Here is a 12140-nt window from a genome sequence, read left to right as displayed (position 1 = left end):
AGACCCTCCCTGCAGGCCCCGGATCCAAAATGGCCGCGGGGCTGCATCCGCTTCCTGCAGGGAGGTGGCTTACAAGCCTCCCTGCTGTGCCTGTGTGATCACTGATCTGACACAGTGCACAGCAAAGTGTCAGAACAGCGATCTGTCATCTGTCACTTTACTGTGATGCCAATCCCCCTCCCTCCCCTTCCTTTCCCCCCCGGGGCAAAGTAAGAAAAAAAAAATATTTACATGTGTAAAAAAAAAAAAATCCTAAATAAATAAAAGAATATGTATATTGTTCCAATAAATACATTCCTTTATCTAAATAAAAAAACAATAAAGGTACACATATTTAGTATCCCCGCATCCATAACGACCCGACCTATAAAACTGTCCCACTAGTTAACCCCTTCAGTGAACACCGTAAAAAAAATTTAAAAAGCCAAAAAACAATCCTTTATTATCATACTGCCGAACAAAAAGTGGAATAATATGCGATCAAAAAGACAGATCTAAATAACCATGGTACCGCTGAAAACGTCATCTTGTCCCGCAAAAAACAAGCTGCCTTACAGCATCATCAGTGAAAAAATAAAAGTTAGTCCTCAGAATAAAGCGATGCAATAATAAATCTTTTTTCTATAAAATAGTTTTTATCGTATAAAAGTGCCAAAACATAAAAAAAAATCTAAATGAGGTATCGCTGTAATCGTACTGACCCGAAGAATAAAACTGCTTTATCCATTTTACCAAACGCGGAAATTCATGAATAGCTGGTTTTTGGTCATACTGCCTCACAAAGATCGGAATAAAAAGCGATCAAAAAATGTCACGTGCCCGAAAATGTTCCAATAAAAACGTCAACTCGTCCCGCAAAAAAACAAGACCTGACATGACTCTGTAGACCAAAATATGGAAAAATTATAGCTCTCAAAATGTGGTAACGCAAAAAAATATTTTTTGCAATAAAAAGCGTTTTTTAGTGTGTGTGTGTGACAGCTGCCAATCATAAAAATCCGCTAAAAAACCCGCTATAAAAGTAAATCAAACCCCCCTTCATCACCCCCTTAGTTAGTGAAAAATAAAAAATAAATAAAAAAATGTATTTCCATTTTCCTATTAGGGATAGGGATAGGGCTGGGGTTTGGGCTAGGGGTTGGGATTGGGGGTGGGCTAGGGGTTAGGGGTGTGGTTAGGGTTATGGTTGGGATTAGGGTTAGGGGTGTGGTTGGGATTAGGGGTGTGTTTCGGTTAGGGTTTCAGTAAGAATTGGGGGTTTACACTATTTAGGCACATCAGGGCTCTCCAAACGCGACATGGTGTCCGATCTCAATTCCAGCCAATTCTGCATTGAAAAAGTAAAACAGTGCTCCTTCCCTTCCGAGCTCTCCTGTGCGCCCAAACAGGGGTTTACTCCAACATATGGGGTATCAGCGTACTCGGGACAAATTGGACAACAACTTTCTCTTGTTACCCTTGGGAAAATAAAAATTTGAGGAGCTAAAAAAACATTTTTGTGGGACAAAAATGATTTTTTTTATTTTCACGGCTCTGCGCTATTAGTAGTGAAACACTTGGGGGTTCAAAGTTCTCACAACACATCTAGATAAGTTCCTTAGGGGGTCTACTTTCCAAACTGGTGTCACTTGTGGGGGGTTTCTATTGTTTAGGTACATCAGGGGCTCTGCAAATGCAACGTGACGCCTGCAGACCAATCCATCTAAGTCTGCATTCCAAATGGCGCTCCTTCCCTTCCGAGCTCTGCCATGCACCAAAACAGTGGTTTACCCCCACATATGGGGTATCAGCGTACTCAGGACAAATTGCACAACAACGTTTGGGGTACAATTTCTTCTGGCAACCTTGGGAAAATAAAAAATTGGGGGCGAAAAATTCCTTTTTGTGAAAAAATATTATTTTGTATTTTTACGGCTCGACATTATAAACTTCTGTAAAGCACTTGGTGGGTCAAAGTGCTCACAACACACCTAGATAAGTTCCTTAGGGGTCTACTTTCCAAGATGGTGTCACTTGTGGGGAGTTTCAATGTTTAGGCATATTAGTGGGTCTCCAAACGCAACATGGCGTCCCATCTCAATTCCAGCCAATTTTTGCATTGAAAAGTCAAATGGCGCTCCTTCCTTCCGAGCTCTGCCATGTACCCAATCAGTGGTTTACCCCCACATATGGGGTATCCGGGTACTCAGGACAAATTGTACTTTTGGGGTCCATTTTCTCCTGTTACCCTTGGTAAAATAAAACAAATTAAAGCTGAAGTAAATTTTTTGTGAAAAAAATTAAATGTTCATTTTTATTTAAACATTCCAAAAATTCCTGTGAAGCACCTGACGGGTTAATAAACTTCTTGAATGTGGTTTTGAGCACCTTGAGGGGTGCATTTTTTAGAATGGTGTCACACTTGGGTATTTTCTATCATATAGACCCCTCAAAATGACTTCAAATGGGACATGGTCCCTAAAAAAAAGGTTGTAAAAATGAGAAATTGCTGGTCAACTTTTAACCCTTATAACTCCCTAACAAAAAAAATTTTGTTTCCAAAATTGTGCTGATGTAAAGTAGACATGTGGGAAATGTTACTTATTAAGTATTTTATGTGACATATCTCTGTGATTTAAGGGCATAAAAATTCAGTTGGAAAACAGCAAAATTTTCGCAAAATTTCCATTTTTTTCACAAATAAAGACAGGTAATATCAAAGAAATTTTACCACATCATGAAGTACAATATGTCACTAGAAAACATTGTCAGAATCACCGGGATCCGATGAAGAGTTATAACCTCATAAAAGGACAGTGGTCAGAAATGTAAAAATTGGCCCGGTCATTAACGTGCAAACCACCCTTGGGGGTAAAGGGGTTAAAAAGAGGCAGCTACATATTAAAGAGCTGTAATTCTTAAGCCCTTACTTCAAATAGAATGTGAATACTATCAAATTAAGGTCTTGTTTCCACTTGAGGGATATACGTCCGAGTCTCGCATGTGGAAACGAAGCTCTGGCGCCGGCACTCCAGAGTGGAGCGTGCAGCCACATAGCAACACATGCAGCTGCACGCTCCACTCTGGAGTGCCGGCGCCAGAGCTTCGTTTCCACATGCGAGACTCGGACGTATATCTCGTAAGCTGAGGGTCTCCACTTTAAACCCATATTGATTAAAAGTCTGTACATTGAATATGTTGTGGTAAGCCGCTAAAGTGCCAAAACCTGTCACTGTCCAAATATTTCTGAGCATAAGTGTATATCGATCATGACGTTCTTATTAACAAGCACTCATGATGGATAAATGCCATATAGTAACAAGGTGTTAAATATTTTTGTCTGTGTATGAATAGTGTGTACTGATGTAGTATATTTGTTTCTTAAAGGTGACACTTGGACTGAGACCCTTGCCTATGTACTGTTCTGGGGTACTGCTAGCATTGGAACAGCCACTATTATCCTCTACAATGGCAAAGACTTTGTTGATTCTCCAAAACTAGTGCAAAAGGAGAAGATGGACTGAATTTGTAATTGTTCAAAGCTTCTTGGCAGTGATTGTACCACAAGCCATAATTGGAGTCTTTACTAATCTGCTTGGAAACACATTGTTGATCTTCCTAATCTTGACTTGGAATTGAAACCATCATTAGCAATGAATCTTTACGCCATGTGCATGAAGATGCAGCGGTATTATACTACTTCACCTGGAGTACAACAATAAAATAATGTTCTGCTTTTCAATGTGCATTTTCCATTGATATGCAGCTTATTTTCAACTACTCCACCGTTGCAGAAGAGACCTAATCTTTTTGAGCATTTTAAAGTCAATAGTTATCAATAAAGATTTTCATTTTGAGTTCCTTGCCTTATAATTGTCTCTAAATCACAGTTCTTTTTTTAAATTTTATCTTGAATAGTAACAAGATGACACGCATAAATACATTCTTTCTTGAGCATTTCTCTATTTTATTTTCTTCATTTGTATGCCTTAATTTATACTAATAAAATGTTTAAACTTAGACTTATTACTAGAATATAAATGTTTGCTTTAGGGATTTAAAATGCTAAAAATGAAGTAAATCTGCTGGAATGGCAGAAAATTACAATGTAAAATAGAAGGGAGAGCTACCAGAGGTATCCACAGTTGTAATAAGCCTAATTGTTTTGTGCTGTATATAGGCTTGCATTGTAATATTTTATACTGTATGGTTGCAGCTTCAATTAGTCTTTGAATAGTCATTATGATTGAGTTATTAATAGTGATGAGTGAGCACTAATATGCTCGGGTGCTCGTTGCTCGGGTCAAGCAGATTGGAATACTCGGGTACTCGGCGAGAGCAATGAGCCCAATGTAAGTCTATAGGAGACCCGAGTATTTTTACCGCGATCCCCCCGGGGGTCCTTTTAAGGTCTAAAAACGTCTGAAAATGATGGAAACACTGATCAAATGGCACAGGGACATCATGGGGATCGCCCCTGGAAGCATTCCTGACTCCTAGTTCACAGTTTTAATCATTTTTTTCCGAGATTCATGCCATTTTTCCCGGTGCCACAAAGAAACACATGAAAACTAAACCAAAACTGGTTTTGCTGGGAAATATGTCAAGGTGCATCCTTTATTCCCATAGTCCTATGTTTAGCAACGACTAAAGTCACTCCAATATTACATCAAAACACATTCTGATATGGTAGGTGCCACACAAGAAATGAAGTGAAAAAGATATGAATAAAACAATATATTTATTTATGAAAAATTGGTTAAAAGGATTTTTTTTTAAAGAATTATAAAGACAGATAATGGTGGAATGGAAACCTCCAAATACCAGGGGAAACTTGAAAAGCACAATACCCAACAATGTAATAAGCTAGGGTAATACAAATATACTTCTATAAATACATTTCTATATAACACACCATACATACATAGCCCTGTGCGCTGAACACTACTGGGTATACTTTTCTGAGCTACGAGGTACTAATAACATAAGATCTATATTTGTATTACCCTAGCTTATTATATTGTTGGGTATTGTGCTTTTCAAGTCTCCTCTGGTATTTGGAGGTTTCCGTTACCCCATTATCTGTCTTTATAATTGTTTTTTTAAAAATCCTTGTTTTATTCATATCTTTTTCACTTCATTTCTTGTGTGGCACCTACCATATCAGAATGTCTTTTGCAGGTTAATGACTTGCCTGTAAGGCCAAATATTTGACCCTAGACCGAAAATTTCCTCCCCCACTTAGGCTTGGTTCAGATGCTGCATTTTTGAAGCGTTTTTCAACTTTATCATTGCTTTCAACCACTACAAATGCATTCACTGGGAAACGTCGTTGTAACATTTACCAACCCTAGCTGGCCATGTGGTGTGACACATAAGCAGACCCATCTTGTTTCATTTATGAAGGAGGGACTCTTAAAGTCACAGAGCCTATTTTTACTGGTGCTGCATTAATCTTTTTAAAGGGCCATTATTAAACAGTGGGTCTCCTAAGCTGTTGTAGCCTATACTGTGAGTGGATGGGCTGCCAAGAATTACAACGCACCACAATACCCCTGTCATAAGATGTCCAGGGGGACTCCTGAAAAAGTGTTGCATTGAATTCAAGGCCTGCCCTGCTACCAATTCATATGCACCCCAATAAGCCTTTGAACCCACATACTGGATGGGCCCCTGAAAATCCACTTCACAATATGCATTTTGTACTCCCGTACTCCTTTGTTCTATACATTGGCAGGAAAGTGAGCCCTGCTGCATAGTCAGTCATATGCACCCCATTAGGCCTTGGAACCCACTTACTGGATGGGTCCATTAAAATCCACTTCACAATATGCATTTTGTGCTCCATACTCCTTTGTTCTATACATTGGCAGGAAGGCGAGCCCAGCTGCATAATCAGTTATATGCACCCCATTCGGCCTTGGAACCCACAAACTGGATGGGCCCAGGAAAATCCACTTCACAATATGCATTTTGTGCTCCATACTCCTTTGTTCTATACATTAGCAGGAAGGCGAGCCCTGCTGCATAGTCAGTCATATGCACCCATTAGGCCTTGGAACCCACATACTGGCTGGGCCCAGGAAAATCCACTTCACAATATGCATTTTGTGCTCTATATTCCTTTGTTTTATACATTGGCAGGAAGGCGAGCTCTGCTGCATAGTCATATGCACCCCATTAGCCTTGGAACCCACATAGTGGATGGGCCCAGGAAAATTAACTCGTATTTTTTAATGGTATGATGGTTCCCTCTTTGCACAATTATTTACAGGAGAATTTGGCAATTTTATTTGACATTTTTAACACTAAGGTTCAGATACGGCTTTAAAATAGGCAAATACTTGTAATGCAAGGACATTTTATTGCAAACTACAAAATTCAAGGAATAGTATGATTGAATAGTGTGAGTGCGTACACTTTTGTAGGTGTTAACATACACAGATTAATAAGTACATATAAGGATGAAATATAGTGATTACGTATATACAGTTATATGAAAAAGTTTGGGCACCCCTATTAATCTTAAACTTAATGTTTTATAAAAAGTTTTTTTTTGCAACAGCTATTTGTTTCATATATCTAATAACTGTTGGACACAGTAATGTTTCTGCCTTGCACCATGCGACATACAACATGTACCATGGGACATACAACATGCGACATGTGACATACAACATGCGACTTATGACATGTGGCATGCGACATACAACATGCGACATACAACATGCGACATACAACATGCGACATGCACCATGCGACATGCGACATACAACATGCGACATGCACCATGCGACATACAACATGCGACATACAACATGCGACATGCAGATATCCAATTAAAACGAGTGTCACACGATGATCTCCCGTGGAGAGCAGCAGCATCAGCTGATGTGACCGCTCTCCAGGAATACAATGTCGGATGGTATCCTTCCACAATGTATTCCTCACAATGTATTCCTCCGCCCCTGTGAGAAATAGTCCCTACTCTCACTTGTGGCACTGCTGTGTGGGAAACCTCTCACACCTCTTTGCCATAAAGTGAGTCTGAACTTGGGTAACCTCAGTGATACACAGCATGAGCCATTGTCTCCTGTCAGTGTGTCACTGGAGGCCCTATAGAGCAGTGACATCACCCGATGCCGCTGTTCTATAGGGGAGATCGTCGTGGGACACTCGTTATTAATTGGACTACGGCAGACAGGTAGTATATGGTTGGTTTATTATTTTAATTTTTTTGCAGGTGATCGAGTATGGTAAGTATGGTTAAATTGAGTATATTAAAATACTTTTTTCTGGCTGTGTCTTTATTTATTTTTTAACCCTTTCACTACTCTAGGATTAATAATGGATAGGAGTCTTATTGACGCCTCTCCATTTTTAACGGGGTTTAATGTCACCTTACAATAGCAAGGTGACATTAACCCCTTATTACCCCATATCCCACCGCTACTCGGGAGTGGGAAGTGAGGGGCTAAGTGCCGGAATTGGCACATCTTACATATGGGCCATTTCTAGGGCAGCTGGGTGCTGGTATTTGTAGCCGGTGGGCCAATATCCGTGGCCCCTCTCTAGGCTATGAATATCAGCCTGCAGCTGTCTGTGTAGCCTTTCTTGCTATAAAATATAGAGGGACCCCACATCATTTTTTGGGGGGTCGCCCTAGTTTAATAGCCAGTAAAGGCTACGCAGACAGCTGCGGGCTGATATTCATAGCCTAGGAAGGGCCATGGGTATTACTCCCTTCCCAGGCTACAAATATTGGCCCCTGGCCGTCGGCTTTCCCCCTCTGGCGCAGAAAATTGCACGGGAGCCCACGCCTTTTTATTTTTTTTATTGAAACATTGTTCATTAACCCCTTTTTGCCAGCTGACAAAATAGTACGTCAGCTGGCAGTATCCCCCGCTTTGAGGTGGGCTGCGGCGGTGAGCCCACTCCAAAGCCGCAACATGTCAGCTGTTTTCAATAAAAAAAATGTACATGATCGCTAAACGGCATAGCGAGAAAAAAATCAAAATCCAAAATTGTTTTTTTTTATGCCGAGACATTGCATTAAGATGCATTAACGGGCGATCAAAAGAAAATATCTGCATAAGGCTAAGTTCACACTTTGCGGATTCCACTGCAGATTTTTCCGCAGCAGCATTCCAAAATCCGCAGTGAAAACCGTTGCGGTTTTTACTGCGGATTTATCGCGGTTTTTACTGCGGTTTCTTCTGCGGATTTTCATCTGCAGTTTCCTATTGGAGCAGGTGAAAATCCGCAGAAAAGAAGTGACATACTGCGTTTCTGCGCGGTTTTTTCCGCAGCATGTGCACAGCGTTTTTTGTTTCCCATAGGTTTACATTGTACTGTAAACTCATGGGAAACTGCTGCAGATCCGCAGCGGTCAAATCCGCTGCGGATCCGCAGCAAAATCCGCAAAGTGTGAACATAGCCTAAAAGTAGTATCATTAAAAACGTCAGCTCGGCACGCAAAAAATAAGCCCTTTCCCAACCCCAGATCATGAAAAATGGAGACGCTACGGGTATCGAAAAATGGCGCAATTATTTTTTTATTTTTAGCGAAGTTTGAAATTTTTTTCACCACTTAGATAAAAAATAACCTAGACATATTTGGTGTCTATAAACTCGTAATGACCTGGAGAATCATAATGGCAGCTCAGTTTTAGGCTGTGTCCACACGTTGCAGATTTGGATGCAGAATTTTCTGCACAAAATCTGCATCTCCTGGCATAAAACGCAGCTGCGTTTTTAATGCGTTTTTGTGCGTTTTTTGGATGTTTTTGATGCAGTGTTTGGTGCGGTCTTGATTTGGAGTGTTTTTTTGCGTGGTTTTGATGCAGTTTTTGGTGCGTTTTTGCACGATTTTGATTCTGGTTTTAGTGCAGTTTTGATGCATTTTTTATGCAGTTTTTGGTGCGGTTATTGCGCGATTTTGATTCAGGTTTTGATGCGCTTTTGATGCAGTTTTTGGTCTGGTTTTTGCGCAGTTTTGATTGTTTTTGGTGCAGTTTTGATGCGGTTTTTGGTGTGGTTTTGATTCAGTTTTGCGCGGTTTTGATTTAGGTTTTGGTGCGGTTTTCATGCTGTTTTTGGTGCGGTTTTTGCGCGGTTTTGATTCAGATTTTGGTGCAGTTTTGATGTGGTTTTTGGTGCGGTTTTGATTCGGGTTTTGCCCGATTTTGATTCAGGTTTTGGTGCAGTTTTGATGCAATTTTTATGCAGTTTTTGGTGCGGTTATTGCGCAATTTTGATTCAGGTTTTGATGCAGTTTTTTAGTGCGGTTTTTGCGTGTTTTTGATTCAGATTTTGGTGCAGTTTTCATGCAGTTTTTGGTGCGTTTTTTACGCAGTTTTGATGCAGTTTTTGGTGCGGTTTTTTGAGCGGTTTTGATTGTTTTTGGTGCAGTTTTTGGTATGGTTTTGAGTCAGTTTTTGGTGCGGTTTTTGCCCAGTTTTTATGCGTTTTTTAATGCGTTTTTGTATGCGTTTTTGAAAGCCAAAGTAGTATTGAAAAAAAAAATTTGTGATTTAATTATTGTCCAACCTCCTCTTTTACATTTGTCCAACCCACACTCCATTGGATAGATAGATCGATCTACATATAGATAGATCTATAGATGCATACATCAATCTATTCATATATCTATCTATAGATATATCTGGATAGATATATCTATGAATAGATATATCTATTGATAGATGTATGGATAGTGTAGAGTACGTGTCCACTGTCCAGATTACATCTGTATTAGCTGCAGATTGGATGCTGCGTACTTGTCCCATCGGATGATGCCTGCACACAGACCCCAAAGACCCCCGCACACACCCTGACAGTCCCGCACACACCCTGACAGTCCCGCACCCACCCGAACAGTCCTGCATGGTGCCGCACACATCCGAACAGCCCGCAGACCTCGCCCGCACACACCCAAACAGTCCAGCGCACACCCAAATAGTCCCGCACACACCCGAACAGCCCGCAGACCCCGCCCACACACTTCCTTCTTCCCGAACTGCATCGTTTCTCTGACCCACATCCGCAACAAAACTGCAGATCTTTTTTACATCTGCCGTTTTGCTGCGGACGTGCCCAACTCAATGAACGTCTATGGGTGCAGAAACGCATTTCCGCAGTGACATGCTGTGGAAACAAAAAGCTGCGTTTCGGTGCGGAGAGAATGTATTTGAGGTTATGTTTTGCTGTTTTCACTTGGTGGTGTACAGAAGTCTTTCCCAATCCAGGCCTTGTTCATTTTGATAAGTCAGCCTGTCAGCATTTTCAGTTGACAGGCGGATACGCTTATCTGTTATAATTCAAAACCATCTCTGACAGAAAGCTGGCAGCAGGGCAGGCCAGGACCTCCATGACGTAGAGAGTCAGTTCATGTCACGTGTCGAGCTTGGATACCCAATAATTAAAAGGCACAGAGGAATCACGGAGGACGATCTGCAAGGTACTCCCTCACCATCTTCCCAAACATTGCACTTCTTGTGACAGCACCCCTTGCCTCTGTGCCACCACGATGGGAGGGTCGGAGAAAACTGTCCCAGAACTTGGCCATTGTTTCCCTGCCTGAGCTGGATTGTACTTCTCGCTCTCTCGCTTGGAATCCTTGGTTGTACAACAAACTCTGACGTCTGCTGCCAGCGTTCACATGGGAATTTTCTAACTAATTCCGCTACAAGGGCCCTGTGGTACTGCAACATTTTAATACACCTCTCTGCCGCAGGCAGAAGAGATTGAAAGTTCTCCTTGTAGCATGGGTCTAGAAGTGTCACCAACCAGTAATGAGTGTCACCCAAAATTTTGATAATCTGAGGGTCATGTGACAGCGCAACATAATGTCAGACTTCCGTGTCCTCACCAACAGGACCACTGACCATGCTGTCCTCATCCTCCTCCCTGTCCTCAGGCCATCCCCACTGAACAGAAGCTAATACAGATGTGTTTGTAGTACCATCTATAGCGCATGAAAGTAGCTCCTGTTCCTCCTCATTGCCTACCAATCCACATTGAGAAGACATGAGGCTGGGCTGAGTGTAATCCCCATGTTTCCTTACTCCATGTCCTTGTGCTCCGCCTGCAATGCATCTTTGATTGTGAGCAGAGAGTTTTTCAGAATGCTGAGAAGCGGGAAGGTGATGCTAATTATGGCATCATCGACGCTCACCATCTTGGTGCAGTCTTCAAAGTTTTGGAGGATGTTACATATGTCTGATATCCATGTCAGTAGTAGAGAATAGGGATCTTTAGTCAAACTCAATTTGACAGGTGCCCCGCCCCCTATCAAAGTGTGTAACCCTTCCCTTCCATCAGTGTATTTGGTAGCTTTCCCCTTTTGATAGTGTTTGATATTATCACAGTATTTGATACATCGCTTTTATATCATATTAGATTTTCATTTTATATGAAGTTGATATGTATTGTATTCCCATTCTCATTTTATGTGGTTTTTTTTTTTATAACACACCAGGCTCAGTGCATGGTGCTAGATGTATTATCAAAATATTTAATTTTGCTTTTGAGAATGTTGCTATCAATTAATTACAATTTTGTGGCTGTACAGCGCAATGATTTCGATTGTTAGGCTATTATTATTTCATTTTATATGTGTTTTATAACACACCATGCCGATTATATAATTTTATATCCTAGCCGTGTATTTATTTGATACTGTGATTCTCATTTTTACACGTGCTTTATAAAACTAGTCTCATATGGGCATATTATGTATATGGCCATGTTACAACACCAGCAAGTATGAAGCGGTGTGTTTTATACGTTTATAAAAAAGCAAAGACACGATATTGTAAAAAGTTTAAAAGATTTTATTGTTGTAAAATAAATACATCTCAAAGACATATCAATAATATAAAAATTCTTACAGAATATAAAAAAAGCAAACATTAAATAGTACAATGAACATACATCAAAACACTTCTTACAAAATAAATAAGTAAATAGTATCATAAGTACAATTAACATACATCATTACACTTCTTACAAAATAAATAATATAGCGTTACAAGCCAAGTACAGCATTAATCCAGTACATTCTTTACATCGTGAGCCACATGGATTGTAGTATCGGTAGAGACCTTTTTTTAGGTAGCAGAGTTCCGCGTGTGGTGCCTAATGACAGGGAATGTAAAGAT

General features: G+C 40.5%; 1 protein-coding gene across 1 annotated transcript in view; it reads left to right on the top strand.

Annotated features, from left to right (window-relative positions):
• Positions 1 to 3836, top strand: part of SACM1L (SAC1 like phosphatidylinositide phosphatase) — a 458875-nt gene extending 455039 nt beyond the window's left edge. The window contains exon 20 of the mRNA XM_069730398.1: positions 3367 to 3836. Within this exon, the coding sequence (XP_069586499.1) occupies positions 3367 to 3503 (137 nt within the window). The 3' untranslated portion in view covers positions 3504 to 3836. The remainder of the gene's footprint in view (positions 1 to 3366) is intronic.
• The last annotated feature ends 8304 nt before the right edge of the window (positions 3837 to 12140 follow it).

Source organism: Ranitomeya imitator, chromosome 6 (assembly GCF_032444005.1).
Source record: "Ranitomeya imitator isolate aRanImi1 chromosome 6, aRanImi1.pri, whole genome shotgun sequence".
NCBI classification, from domain to species: Eukaryota; Metazoa; Chordata; class Amphibia; order Anura; family Dendrobatidae; genus Ranitomeya; species Ranitomeya imitator.
The sequence above is the reverse complement of the archived record's forward strand: the minus strand, read 5'-3'. Positions and strand labels throughout refer to the sequence as shown.